Source organism: Haliaeetus albicilla, chromosome 17 (assembly GCF_947461875.1).
Source record: "Haliaeetus albicilla chromosome 17, bHalAlb1.1, whole genome shotgun sequence".
NCBI lineage: Eukaryota > Metazoa > Chordata > Aves > Accipitriformes > Accipitridae > Haliaeetus > Haliaeetus albicilla.
In genome coordinates, this window is record NC_091499.1 from 31,415,245 (window position 1) to 31,428,901 (window position 13,657).

The following is a 13,657-nucleotide window of genomic DNA, read 5'->3' on the forward strand; positions in this document are numbered from 1 at the left end:
CTCCATTTTCATACTTGCAGTTGAGATATGAGGGCAAACCTGCGTTCCTGAAGTGCCAAATACCTGACAGACAGTGCAAAGGATTGATATTTGGCAGGGAAAGCCTTTCTGCTGCTGCTGCTGCTTTCGCAGGTTCTAAGTGCCCTTGCAGAAAGGAAGAATTGATGTGGCAAAGAATAACGAGAGTGCCATTTTGCCACTTGGGAAGAGATGGTCTTTGCAGTAACCACATACCAGTAGAACTGGCGAGCTGTTGATTTGCCCACCAGCTTCTAGATTCCTTGTAGACATGTCTGAATAGTAACAGAGGAGTTTTTCTGGCAAAAATAAAAATTGTAAGAGAAGGGTAAAGAGACACTATGGATCCTGGCCAGCAAAAGGACACATGAGAACAACCATTAGATGTCTGCACTGTTCACTAGAAGCACTCACTGTTTTGGATAGCTCTTTTGCTTGAACACAGTTGAAAAAAAGAGAGAACAAAAGCTACAGAAAATGGTTCATTGCAACCCAAATTCAAAGTATTTGCATTAAAGCAATTCCAGCCCAGTAGCTCTAATGCACTTGTACCCACCCTCTCCTACCTTTTCTGTGATTTAATAGCATCAGACTATTGGTCCTGCTGCTGCTGTATAATCACATCACACTAACAAAAATTTTAAAAGCCAGGACAGTTTACATCCATTGAGAACAGCATTTAAATCCAAATTATAATGATACTTCCTGTTTCTACAATACCTGCCAATAAGTGTCATAATACCAAGTCCTGAAATGTCCTAGAATCCTGAAGTGCAACCATACTTGGAATACATGTTTTTTCTTTTCTGACATGTGTCTAATTTTGGACCTTATTTGGCCTGAAAATAAATGCTGGAAGAGTGCAAACCTTGTTCTGCCAAAGCGCTCGCCAACTGCATTTCTGTTTGTAAATTAACGCTACGAGGCTATAGCGCTTGTGAAACACAGAGAATGCTTCAAACTCTCCCTCCAGTACTTCAAATGGATGACAATGCAGGTTAGCTGCCTGCTGTAGTATAACCTGTCAACTGAGACATCAAGATCCATACAGCTGTTTGTCATTGCAGGAGCAACCATAGAGACAGATGACAGCCTCAAGCCTTCCTTGACAACAGAGGGGCAGTCGAAAGTACATCTGCCATCAACAGTGTGGAAGCAGCCCAAGGACACCAAGGACTGGGGAGATGAATACATTTCCAAAGAGCAACCGGAGCGAGGGAAAGACATCGGCCAAAGCAGATACAGCTCAGCAGACAACATTATATGTGAACCCTCCTTGGCTGGTAAGGACAGAGTGGAAAACTGGCTAGAGAGGCTCAAAGCTGCATTCACATCTGGTGTGAGCTGGTTGGTAATCAGCTTCTACAGAGGGAGACACACAAGCCAGTTTCTCCTGCTAGGGGGGAATGTCTCAGGGCCTCAGTCTCCAAGACTCCTGGCCTTTGTATTTACTGGTCTGTGCTATTGACAGAATTGCTCTACACCCAGGACACCCATTCTCCTCTCCAAGACCTGGCAGGTTCAGAGTACTGATGGGATTGTGACAGTGTAGTTGCTTAAGTGGGTGAAAAATACAACTTCTCATTCTGCAGGAAACTGGATGTGAATCCCTGGTATGAGTTGTTTTGCCTTTGATTGCTTGTTTTGTTATTCTTGGGAAAAAATGGTATTCACAGGGGAAAATACATTTGCTTTGGAGCTTTCTTAGCAAACTGTGGCTCCAGTCATGTCTGGAGCATCAGGCTAGAATTTTATATTTTGGGAAAAGCAGACACACAAAGACAAGACATTGGTGTCACTTTTTGACAGTTTCTCCTTTCATGATTTAATGTCAGATCACGAGTCTGACATTTTGCTTGAATCCACTTGGAAAAAAGAGGGAACAAAAGCTACAGAAAATGTTTCATTGCAACCCAAATTCAAAGTATTTGCATTAAAGCAATTCTAGCCCAATGGCTCTAAGATGAGGCTGTCCTTGAGGCCAGCATTTCCTTATTTTTAAACTTAACCATTATCTTCTGGAAGCCAAAAGGCAGAACATCGCTTTGGAACTGCTGGAGTCAGAAAGGAAATATGTCATCAACCTTTCCCTAATCCTGAAGATCAAGGCCACGTTGCAAGGGCCAGATGTGAAAAGGAGCACCAAAGAGAGAAGGTATTTGATTTAGTGCGCTCTCTCTTTTGGGGAGTTTTCTTCAATCAATATTCTTTCTTCATCATCCTCTCTCCCACTTTTCTTTCATCCACAGAGAGATCTTTGAACACTTAGAGCTTATTTCTAGTTGAAAATTTGAGGCACTGGAAGGTTTTTGCAGTGATTAAAGACTATCCTGCCTGTCTTTGCATCTTGTCCACCTTGCATCCCAAACCGTTTCACTACTACTTCATTTCAGTCTCCTTCTGAGCCCCATCAGTCTCCTATTCTTCTTTTGCATGCTTCCTGCCTGGGTGGAAACAAAGCTTTGTGCATTCACTGCCTGCTTCTCCCAGTGCACAGCTCCAGCTCTAGAAGCTGCTGTGGGCATAAGCCCCTGGCTAGTGGCTGCCACCCATCAGGTATTGATATATACAGACATACACAGGTATTTACACACAGACACAAGACCAGTGGGGCCGAGCCAGCTTAGCAGTTAAACCTAGTTCTTTGCAAAGGCCATTCCCTGTGGCAGCAGTCTTAGTTCCTGGGATGGGATAGCTCCTACAGCTCTCCCCATTCACTCAGCTTTGGCCTGGGAGTTCCCATCCCCTAAACACATTTGGGGAGCCCAGTCCTTGCTAGCTCTCTATTTTTTTGCTTTTTCCATTGTCCCTAGGAGTCCCACATCCAAGGAGTCATTTGACAGAAGTCCACTGTGGGACACTTGGTACACGGGTTCATGTGGACTCATTTAAGCAGTTACATGACACAGTTCAAACTGAAGCATGATAGTCCGAAGTGAGTTTTTAATTTTACTCTTTTTCCCTGGGACCTTTCCATCTGGCAAAGTATTTTGATACTTGACATCTTCATTCTGATTCTGGATGAAATCAGCATGAAATGACAGAAAAGCAGTAGTACATTTTGAACAGCTCTGCATCAAAGGGTTGGCTTGTTAAAGGGCCTGACCAATGAGACAACATACAAAGCTAGGGAGCTCTCCGCTAAGCATGCTATCGGATGGCTCAGCACCATGGTCCTGCTTCATTAGCCACAGCAGCATTGCCTTGGGCTTTTTAATTCTGCAAATTCTGGTCAGCTACACAATGCACTGGAGAGTCAGCCTAAGAAACCTTCAAAACATTGTAATAACAGCCTACTGGAGAGGGTACCTGCATGTACATAGCAGCCAAAACAGGGCCTCCTGGTGCAGCCAGGAGTCCAATAAAGGTAGTTGTTAATACCTGTGTCTAAAGCAAGCCTGTGCTGACCACCCATGAATGCACACTTCAGCAGTACATGCTTAGGGCTGAGCTTCTGTTCTGTGTAACCAGCCTGATATCGTCTCCCTTCAGTTTCTTCCCCAACTCTTTGCGGTACCTGGTCCAGCAGCATGTCGATTTACTTCACGCTCTACAGGAGCGAGTTCTGAGCTGGCCACGACAAGGGATCCTAGGAGACATCTTCCTGAAGTTAACAAATGATGAGGTATGTTACAGACACCTCTCTTCTGCTATGATTCATGATGTTGTGCTGATAGCCCACAGGTGGGCTGAGATACCTTGCAACAGGGGGGCTGTGCTGTGAAGCCCTGGCTAGGGTAAGGCCTTTCAGTCAGCCTCCTTTGAGGAGAGTCCTGGTGCATGGTAGCCCCTTTGTTGTAGTACTTGGTTGGTCAGGGAGCCCACATGCTGGACTCACCTGGGGGCATGCAGCCACATAGCACAGCCCTAGAATAAATGCATAAGATCTAGTCTTGGTTGCAGGAGCCACAGATGAGCCTTGACAGCTTGGATGTCTGTATTCACAGTAAGAGTGTGAGAATAATGTTGTTTCTTATGTTCCCCTTCCCCAATACACTTTGCTCAGAGTTATGACAAATGGGTGGGCATGCCCCATATCCTATATGGTTTGTAGCCCCAAGTAAAAAAGCACCTCCTTTTCAGGGTGAAGGTCTGCCCAACCCCTGGTGAGCAGTGGGACCTCTCCTGGAAGGATGTGTAAAAACTCATCTGATGCTTTATAAATTTTAGGAGTCTTAAATAAGAAAAGCATCTTCCTCCCGAGCCTCTATACCCCTCCTATCTGTTATAAACCTTTATATACTGTGCTCAACAGCTGAACACGTTTTATTAAACAGCCTTTCTTGAGAAGTCCCAAGCCCTGAAAGCTTCACACAGTTAGCAGCTCTGCTGCACTGATGAGCTCCCAGGAGTGATGGTGGGGAATCAACAGTTTCTCATTCTGGCTGGCTCTATGACCAAAAATCTCTCTTAAGTTTCTCTGTTCTTTTCTTTTTCCCTTTTGTAAGAATAATTTTCTGGACTACTATGTTGCGTACCTGAGGGACCTGCCAGAATGCATATCTCTGATCCACGTGGTGATCCTGAAGGAGGTAAACTTCTGCCTGCTTCACAGACACATAATGGCAACATGCAAGACTGGATCTCTTCCTGTTATGTCTGCCCACAATAGGACTCTTCTGCCAATTCACTTGTTCTGTTATCAAATGCCAGTTTCCTGAACGTTGCCATGGCTGACATGCACCTACAAAAGGCAGCTTTAACATGTTCATCACTGTGTGTAACCAAAGCTGCATTTCTGCTGTGACATAAAATAATGTCTCAGATCAAACCTCCCAGAAAGCTTGCCTATGCACATGCTATCCAGACCTGTCCCAGGCAAACAGTGTCTCCTGGAAAATGGAGGACTCAGCCAAACAGGGAGACCAAGAGCGAGGCTGAGAGTGCTTTAGAGAGAAAACAGTCTCTACTGTTCAGCTTCTCACATCCTTGATTCTTGGTTTAAACTAGGAAAGTTAAATAAAAAGGTAGTTTTAAAGTGCAATAACTAAACCACACTAGCCGCTTCCAAGACATCTTAATTTAGCAGTCAATCTCATTTTGTTATATTCATTTGGGCCTAAACTAAGAAATTCATTCTGAACAGCAGTGCCTACCTGGGGTTTCAGTGAAACCTAACTACTGCACTTTAAACATACAACCCTACTTAATTAGGCTGAGTGTCCCTCGTAGATAATCACCAGCCTAAGGAATTTCACCCTTAGGACTAGTATTGCTTGTGGAAGGAGTCGCAAATATCCCTTCCAGAAGGAAGATGAAGACTGGTGTATTGTCACGCACAACTGCTGCTTAACTGGCATGCTCCTGTGAACTCTTATAACTACTTACAGCAAAACTACTCATTAAACCCCAGAACCATTTGGAAGCAGACATGTTTTATGGGTGGGAAAGACTCTGAAGTTGCTTTCTCTATTTCAGGTAGAAGAAGAAATCAAGTCTGATCTCTACATTCTGTTCTTCCATATAGTCCAGCGAATCCCTGAATACCTTATTCATCTACAGGTAGGGCCCCAGGATGGAAAGCTATCTTGTTGAACTCTTATCACAACGTGCAACTTTTAACTCAGAGCTGGTATTCAGGCCTGTACAGGTACAGGGCTTCTGGCTAACCCAGTGGGCTCTCTGAAAAAAACCAAACCCAACAACCTTTGAAAGGGAAAGCCAGCTGAGAATGGCTTAATTTTCATAGTTTTCACCTGAAGCTTATTTCTATGTGCCAGTTTCTCTGTTTGGCCTGACAGAACCAACTTTTGTCCCCTGGGAAGCCAAAAGCTCTGCTGCCAGCTGCTCTGGGAGAACAGGAGGCCAGAGATGGGGCACATCTACTGTGAGCTCCAACCTAAATCCTGTAACAGAGCTGGCCTCTTTGCTGAGTGGTCCACAAGCCTGTTGGCTGAGCGCTAGAGGCTCCTAGAGCCCAACAACCTTTCCTACACAGAGCTTGCTGATAAAAAGAGTTCTGGTTCACAGGAGGGTTATCTGAATTGTAGTGAAACATTTCAGACAAGGCAAATGACACAGAAAGCAAGAACTATAAAAACGAGAGATTGGTTTATTTATCCAATGCTAAACTCAACCAGTGCATCACCCACACATCTCATGATTACATTTACAGTGGTTATTTGTGTATTTGCACTGGAGGCAGGCCTCATCCAAGTCCCTCAGACACTGGTGCTGCCTAGAAAAGCTCCCACTGTGCTCCCACAGGGCAGTGCCTTGGGCACTCCAGAGCACTAATCCATGGTCCCAATAGCACCTTCTCCCCAGAAGGGGTTAGGATGCCCTCCAAACAGCCTGCTCTCCTCTGTGCCCCAGAACGTCCTGAAGTTCACGGAGCAAGAGCATCCTGACTATTACCTGCTGCTGGTGTGTGTGCAGCGCCTCCGGGTTTTCATCTCACACTATAGCCTCCTCTTCCAATGCAATGAAGACCTGCTGATACAGAAGAGGAAAAAGCTGAAGAAGTAAGCACAACATCAGCTCATTCTCTCTATCACCAGGGAAAGGGAGGTGTGTGGGAAGCCTGGAAACAGGGAATTTAGGTCCAGGCAAGGTCAACAGGCACATTGCTCTGTTGAAATAAAACAAAGCCCTTTGCATATGAATGCTGGAGAAGGCCCACTATTGGCATCTGTCCTCCAAACTGAGGTCAGATTTGCAGTTCTGTCTAACTCTGAGAGTAGAAGGAAAATCAGTTTAATCCTTCTAAACATAGCAGCCACGTTTCATAGGAACATTTGATTCCTTAAGCTGATGGCAAAGTTATTCCCCAGTAGGCAAATACATGGGGACTTAGCTGCTTTGGCAGCTCAGGACCCTGGTGAACACCCACTGTTGCCTGAAACCCTCGTAGGCTAAGATTGAGAAAGAATAGCATTACCTTATTTTACAGGGGGAGTGGGGTGGGAGAAACAAAAGCCTCCCATAACCTGTTTTGAGATGAACTGTGATAGAAATGACCCTGAATGTTGATTCTCAAGTTGAGGTTCAGAAGAGTTCCTTGAAATCAATACTTTTAGTAAAACCAAAATCTAGTTGCCTTTGCTCCTTGTGATGATTCACTGGGAGAGTAGGGCAAGATCAGACTTCAAGGGAAGCTTCCAAATATGGAGGGTGGTAAAGGGCTGGAGCAGACTGCTGGGGAGGGACTGCTATCAGGAGAGGCATTAAAAGGAGGACAGAAAGACTAGGTGGAACAGGTCCTTCCTTGGGGTGGGAAGAGGTGAATGGGAATATTAAGGTCCCTCCCAGCCCTGTTTTCTGTGATTCTACATGCTCGTGCTCATTCCCTGCCTTATTTCTTAGCACGACGATGGATTTCTCCTCCCTCAGGTCATCCCTGGTGAAGCTGTACAAAGGTCTCACCTCCCAGTGTACGAGCCAAGAGGTTTCTCCAACACCCAGTGCAACATCTATCCGGGACAGTGGGATCCACTCTGAAGAGACAATACAGTCGTTCCCACCAGCACCTTCCTCTGGCACGACAACCCCGTAAGCCTATTGATCTAGTAGAAGGCTTTCAAAATAGGCTGAAAACTCTCTCCTCCCCCATACTATGCCAGTGACACTAGGCAGTTACAGACCAAGACTACTCCCTGTGTATGCATAGAGAGATGAAGGGCTGGCTCCTTCCTGCTATCCACTACCATGTGGCTTACAAGCAGGAAACATTTCAGAGCCCTACCCAGGGCTGTCAATGCTCTTGCTAGCTGTCTTAACAGTGTACCAGGGCAGATATGTATTTGTGTAAGTCTGGCAGTGGTGTGCATAGTAACACTCCGCATTATTCACTCAACACTACAAGAGCTAGGAAACATGACCAAGGTCTCAGACTAGCAAAAAAAGTACTTTTCCACACAGCACATCATTGAATGATGGGACTCACTATCACAAGATGTAAGTACAAATGGGTTCAAAAATACACAAGACTAATTCAAGAAAGATAGAGCTACTAGTAGCACCCGGTAATCTTTGGCCATTTCTAGCCTACTGATATGTGCCAACTGAGGTGATGATCAGAGAAGCACACTAGACTTGCCCTTTTTCTTATGTCAGCAATTTGTGGCTGTTGTGCTTCCTTACATCATTTGACACTAACAAGGAGGGTTTGGCTTCATCATTCTGAGTCTCCCTCAAAAGGCAGTGTTATTAGATCAATCCCTAGCCTCCTTCTCACCAGACTACCCAAGCCAATCTCCCTCTCCTCACAGACATGATGTTCCAGGACCCCACCTTGGTAGCCTCAGCTGGCGCCTCCCCAGTTTCCCCACATTCATCCTGAACTGAGGACCCAACATGGGTCCAGGTGGGGCCTCACCAGCACTGAACAGAGGGGCGGAAAATAACTCCCCACGCTCAGCTGGCCTAATACAGCTCAGGTCAGGGTTTTCCTTGTCTGCCACGAGAACATGCTGTCAGCTCATCTTTACCCTGGCATTGGCTATAACCCCAAGTTCACACCAGGGCTACTGCTCAACCCAAATCTCCCAGGCTGGTTCTGATATATGGGGTTATCTTGCCCCAGATGCAGAGCTCTACACATCTTGAACATTACAAGGTTTCTGTTCCCTCATTCTATTCATTATGTCCCCAGAAGATGGCAGTGGGACTTTCCTAACTAGTGTTCATTAAGGGCCATGGGGGTGCACACCCTGCACCTAATACCTCATCCAGTGCAGGACTCTCTGCTGACTAACCTGGAACACACAGAGGGTAGGAGCCCTCCAAGTACTCCTAACACACTTCTGGGGACAGAGTCACCCTACCCAAGAGAGGAACCTTGTCCACTTGAGAAGACAATCAAACCACTGGAAAGTAAGACACAGCCCTTACATTACAGAAAGAGAAGTAAACTAAAAATCCAAAATGCAGATGAACAGGAGAGAGATGGAGCAGTTGGCTTCTCATCTCAGTTTCTATTCATTTCATGGTGTAGAGTACAAAAGTCAGCCAAAGCTACTAGATAAGCAGTTCTAACCCTGCAAGTTTGCTCCTGCTAACCCAGCCAGGCAATTTCTATTAGTAGCAGCTCTGTTACTGTTCTCCAAGATACAAAAATACCTTTTGGCCTTAAAAGCGAGAGAATAAGGCTGGGGGAGCAAGCAGGGAGGGGGGCTTGTCACACTGTCTCTCACGCATCCTTTAGTATTCCACTTCCTTCTGTTTTTTTTTGTTTTATTTTGTTTCTTATTTTTAAGGCATTTGATGCCCCAGATGAAGAAACCCCAGCCAACTGTGATGGAGAACATTCAGGCTGTAAAGCCCCCTGACTGGGAAATGGAAAGTAGAAAACATGAGAGGCCAGAGAACATCCTTGCATCCTCTCAGCTCACAGAGCAGGAACTCAAGGCTCTGACAGCCCCCTTACAGTCCATCCCTGAAATGGAATATGAAGCACCACCAGCTGATGCGGTGGGAAACACTGAGAGAGCCATCAGGACCTCTGTGGAGCTGCTGCAGGATGCGAGGAACTTTGCGCCAAGCTATGAAGAGTTTGACTACCCTGGGGAAGTTTTCACCCTGCCGGGCCCTTATGAAGATGATGCCTTCCAAAACCTTGCTCTCTTTGAGAATTGCTCCCCAGCGTCTTCTGAGTCCAGCTTAGACATTTGCTTCCTTAGACCTGTTAACTTCACATCAGAACCAGAGAGGACAGATCATGCCTTACAGCCATTACCCAAGAGCTGCACTCCCGTAAGCAGCAGTACTTACAAGCGTGAGATGTTCCACAGCAAAGGCAAGCAGCTGAGCAGGTCTCTGAAGGAGCTGCCGAGGAGCGCTGAAGGCGTGAGCACCAGACTCTACAGCACACGGAGCAGCAGTGGGAGCCGGCTGCAGCAGAAGCAGGAGAGGAATGTCCAGCCTCACATGATCTCAGCCTCATCTCGAAGCTCCCAAAGGAGCTACTTCCCCCCACAGAGAGGAGCGGGTGAAAAACAGAGCTTTTTGGAAGTAAGGAGGCTTAAATAGGAGGAGGAAAAAAAAAAAAAAAAAAAAAAGCACTTTGTGGTGCAGAAGCAGCGGCAGCAGCAGGAGAAAGATATGAGATAGTTAGGGCAGAACACACCAAAATAGCTTCCAAGTCCACACACTCAAAGTCCTCATCTGCATGTACATGCCCAAGGGAGGGACAAGACAGCTCCTTTTCACACACATCTTCCCCAGGGACAAGCATGGGCTTAAGGCACACAGCTGGCTGAGTGACAGCTAGAACACCCTTGAGACAAGCTAGCCTCCCATGTGTCTCTAGCTGTCACTGAGCTTCCCCCACAAGTAAATGTTGTATCTGAGCAGGGTCACCAAGTATGCACAAAGCTGTTCAAAATTAGTGCTATAGGGTGGCACCCAGTTGAAAAGGTGCCTTTCCACCTGCTGTGAGGAGTGCTGGGTTAAGAAAACCAATGGATATAGTATCAGATCCTCAGCTGGTGTAAACCAGCATGACTTGGCTGAACTCAGCTCATTTACACCAGCGAGGATCTGGTCCATGGTTTTTGTTTCACCTGCATTTGTTGCATGGACTGCAGACCCATGCTAAATTCTGTGTGAAAACAGACAGAGCCCAGCAACTGTGTCCCTCAGACAACCACTGGCATGGCAGGGACACCAGGTCTTGCAGGAGCAATGTTTCTGTAGTCTGCAGTGCCTGTTCAGAGTCAGCTTTGAGCTGTCACAGTCAGGGGGAAGATGCCCTTCACACTTCCTGGGGAAGAGGCTGAGGGTGCTGTGAGGTGCTTAGCCAGTTCTCTCAGTGCTGCCTGGAGAAACACCCTCCTGTTAAAATGAGGCAAGATGCAGATGAGGCTGTAGATGCAGATGATGATAGGAGGAAGGTTCCAACAGCCTGACTGAAAAGGCAGCAAAGAAGCCTCAAAAGAAAACAGAGAAAAAAGCCCAGTGAGTGAAGGAGGTGGTGGATGGCTGAGCAGGGGAAATGAGGCAGAGGGAGAAGAGCCATGGGGACACAGCCCCTGCCATGAACAGGAGCCTGCAAGCTCTTTCGCACTCACCTGCACAGAGCTACGGCCCACAGCAGGGTGCGGATGTGGAGCTAGTCCAGAACTGCAGGTCACAATCTCCCTCACAGAGCAAAGGAGACCACCGTGGCAGTGGTGGGCAGAACTGGAGAAAAGGGACTTGTCCAGGGCCTTGCAGAGAGGAACTCAGCACTCTCCTGGAAAGGGGGAAGAGATCTTTTAGTGGCACATTTTTTGCAAGGTGCATGTGCTAATGAAGCCTTCTGCCCCACAGATACAAAACCAGGCAGCAGCAGAGCCAACAGAAGTCTTTCACACCGTATCAGCTCAAGAAGCCTGAAGCCTCCCTGCCCTAGGGTAAACAGAGCTCATGAGCAAGGAGAGGGTGGGAAGTTCCTTCAACTGCCTATACTGGCTTGCTCTGTTGTTGGCAAAAGGGACTAGTAAGCTCCCCCTAAACAAAAAGCTTAGCAAGGAAGGCTCCAGTTCCCTCTAACAATGCTTATCCTCTGCCACTGCCTCAGCCTCAGAGCCAGCAACAAGCTCTCTGCAGAGGTACCAGTGCTGCCAGTGCTGAGTGACCTGTTGTCTCCCAGCCTTACCAGCACCTCCTCACACACCAGGTCCCTCCTAGTATAGAGAGGGAGACAGAGAGAGAGACAGAGAGAGATTCAGAGAAGGGAACAAGGATGTCAGGTTACAAATGCTGGTTAAATTGTCTTTTCCCTTTTAGGAGCTCCATGCAGAAGACAACACCAGGTTCTGCCAGAAGGATGACAATGAGCAAACATCCTTCAGCGACCACAACCCACGGCACGAGCCCAAGGGGGGTTTCCGGAGCTCCTTCCGCAAGCTCTTCAAAAAGAAATAAGCAGCCCCAAGAAAGGCAGGCCACAGCCTAAGTGCGACAGTGTTTCCCCAGGTCCCTGAGGGTGGAGACAGACAGCAAGGTCCCAAGATCGCCCCTAAGACAGTAGGTGGAGGGGTGGGGGAGAGGAGACTGTCACAACTGCCTTACAAACGCATCCTGCTCTTCCTAGCACAGGGCAGGGCCAGGCTATGGGTTGAAGTGGAGCTCAGCCAGCAGGTCCAATAAGCACAGGAACTTGCTAGCTTTCACCTCTGCCTGACTTAACTTTCCTTGGAGTTTTGGAAAGCTTTGGCTGAATCCCACTATCTTCTCCTCCCCCTCCTCCTCCAACGCTGCCTGATTTGCCATACATCTTTGCTCTTCCAAATTCAAGTCAGGTCTAATTTGGGCTCATCCACAACACAGGGGTTACCTCTGCAGCCTTGGCATCCTGGCCAGAAGTCTGAAATTCCCCTCTTTCCTCCACTTTCCAAAAAACCCCCCCCAAACCTCCCCAACAAAACACCAAACCAAAAAACCAAACAACCGACCAAACAAAAAACCAAACCCCACCATCTAAGATGTCTTCCAGGAGACCAGCTCACATTACCCTGCTGGTTTGAGAAGGTCCAATAAACATCAGCTGAAGCACCTGGGCTTTGTACTACATAATCAGCAGCATCCTTCCTTTTGGACTTTCATCACTGCCCAAAATCTTCCTTCACCTTCTATGCGGCATGCTGTTTCTTGAATTCCCTCCTGCTGTATGAATCTCTGCTCCTGCTGTCAGAATTGCCTGTGTCTCCAGGCAGGTGACACAAGCTGAGCCCAGGGCCTGCCACAAGAGACAAAGACTCTTCTCCACCCTATTTCCCACCATGGATCGATGCAGACACACACAGTCAACCAGTGTCCTGGCTCCTGGTCTGTAATACACCTGAAATACTCTTTGCTAACTCTCTTTGGCCTGACACCACTCCACAAGGTCCATCACATGCAGAACCCTGCTTTGGAGCAGTTATTCTAGCTCAAATTGAGGCACTAGGGCAGGAAGTCGATGGTGCCCCATGTTCAAAGTCACAAGCCCTCCTTCTTGTGCAAGGATACTCTTCCTCCCACAAGGCCGCACACACACCACCCTCCTTGCATCTCGACATGACAAACCCTCAGTAATGCTGTTCTCTGCAGAAGACTATAGCTTCTGTCAAAAAGAAAGTATGGAGAGAAACAGCCCTCTGGTGTGATATCCATGCCGCACCCCAGCAGCAAGAACACTGTTGGTACAGGGCTGTGGTGTTAGCTGAAGTTGGGGCATGCTGAAGGCAGTTTCAAGAGGAAATGTGTTTTTATCACCTTATTTTGGCAGGGTTGGGACACTGGTCTGTCATAAAGAACAGCTTCACCTGAAGAGGTTGTGAACTGTCTCCATGGGGCCAACAGCAACACCTCGGGGGAAAGATGCAAGGGTCTGAAATTAGGGGCTTGGGACTCCAATACCAGTGCAAGGGTGACTGAACCTGGTGCCATCATGCTGCATGGCTCTCCTGGCAGCAGCAATGGTATGGGGAGGGCGCAGAGCAGGTGTCCTTGGCTGCAGCAGCTAACACCCACTGCAGATGTGGGGCCTATAGCTCTCCCATAGAGTCAACTGACCCGCATCCACCATCTGCTTTTCCTCCTCTGGTGGAGGTGAAGAGGCGTGTGTGAAAAGCGTTAACCACCTAAGACAGACAAAATCCATCCTTTATCTCAACCAAAGTTTTCCCAACATTTCAAGAAAGTGACCCAAGCAAAACCCCAGAGATTAAAATGT

The 13,657-nt window shown here is 47.3% G+C and overlaps 1 protein-coding gene and 1 long non-coding RNA gene across 2 annotated transcripts in view; one reads left to right on the forward strand and one right to left on the reverse strand.

Annotated features, from left to right (window-relative positions):
* ARHGEF33 (Rho guanine nucleotide exchange factor 33) overlaps positions 1 to 12,357 on the forward strand; it is a 34,079-nt gene extending 21,722 nt beyond the window's left edge. The window contains exons 8-16 of the mRNA XM_069805273.1: positions 1,086 to 1,301; positions 2,044 to 2,173; positions 3,511 to 3,643; positions 4,467 to 4,550; positions 5,437 to 5,520; positions 6,334 to 6,482; positions 7,324 to 7,509; positions 9,216 to 9,969; positions 11,728 to 12,357. Of these exons, the coding sequence (XP_069661374.1) occupies positions 1,086 to 1,301; positions 2,044 to 2,173; positions 3,511 to 3,643; positions 4,467 to 4,550; positions 5,437 to 5,520; positions 6,334 to 6,482; positions 7,324 to 7,509; positions 9,216 to 9,969; positions 11,728 to 11,865 (1,874 nt within the window). The 3' untranslated portion in view covers positions 11,866 to 12,357. The remainder of the gene's footprint in view (positions 1 to 1,085; positions 1,302 to 2,043; positions 2,174 to 3,510; positions 3,644 to 4,466; positions 4,551 to 5,436; positions 5,521 to 6,333; positions 6,483 to 7,323; positions 7,510 to 9,215; positions 9,970 to 11,727) is intronic.
* On the reverse strand, positions 6,051 to 9,861 carry LOC138689602 (uncharacterized). The gene is made up of 3 exons (XR_011328520.1): positions 9,730 to 9,861; positions 7,384 to 7,454; positions 6,051 to 6,450 (listed from the first exon to the last, which is right to left on the reverse strand). It is a non-coding gene; the product is annotated as an uncharacterized lncRNA (long non-coding RNA).
* Positions 12,358 to 13,657: the final 1,300 nt, after the last annotated feature.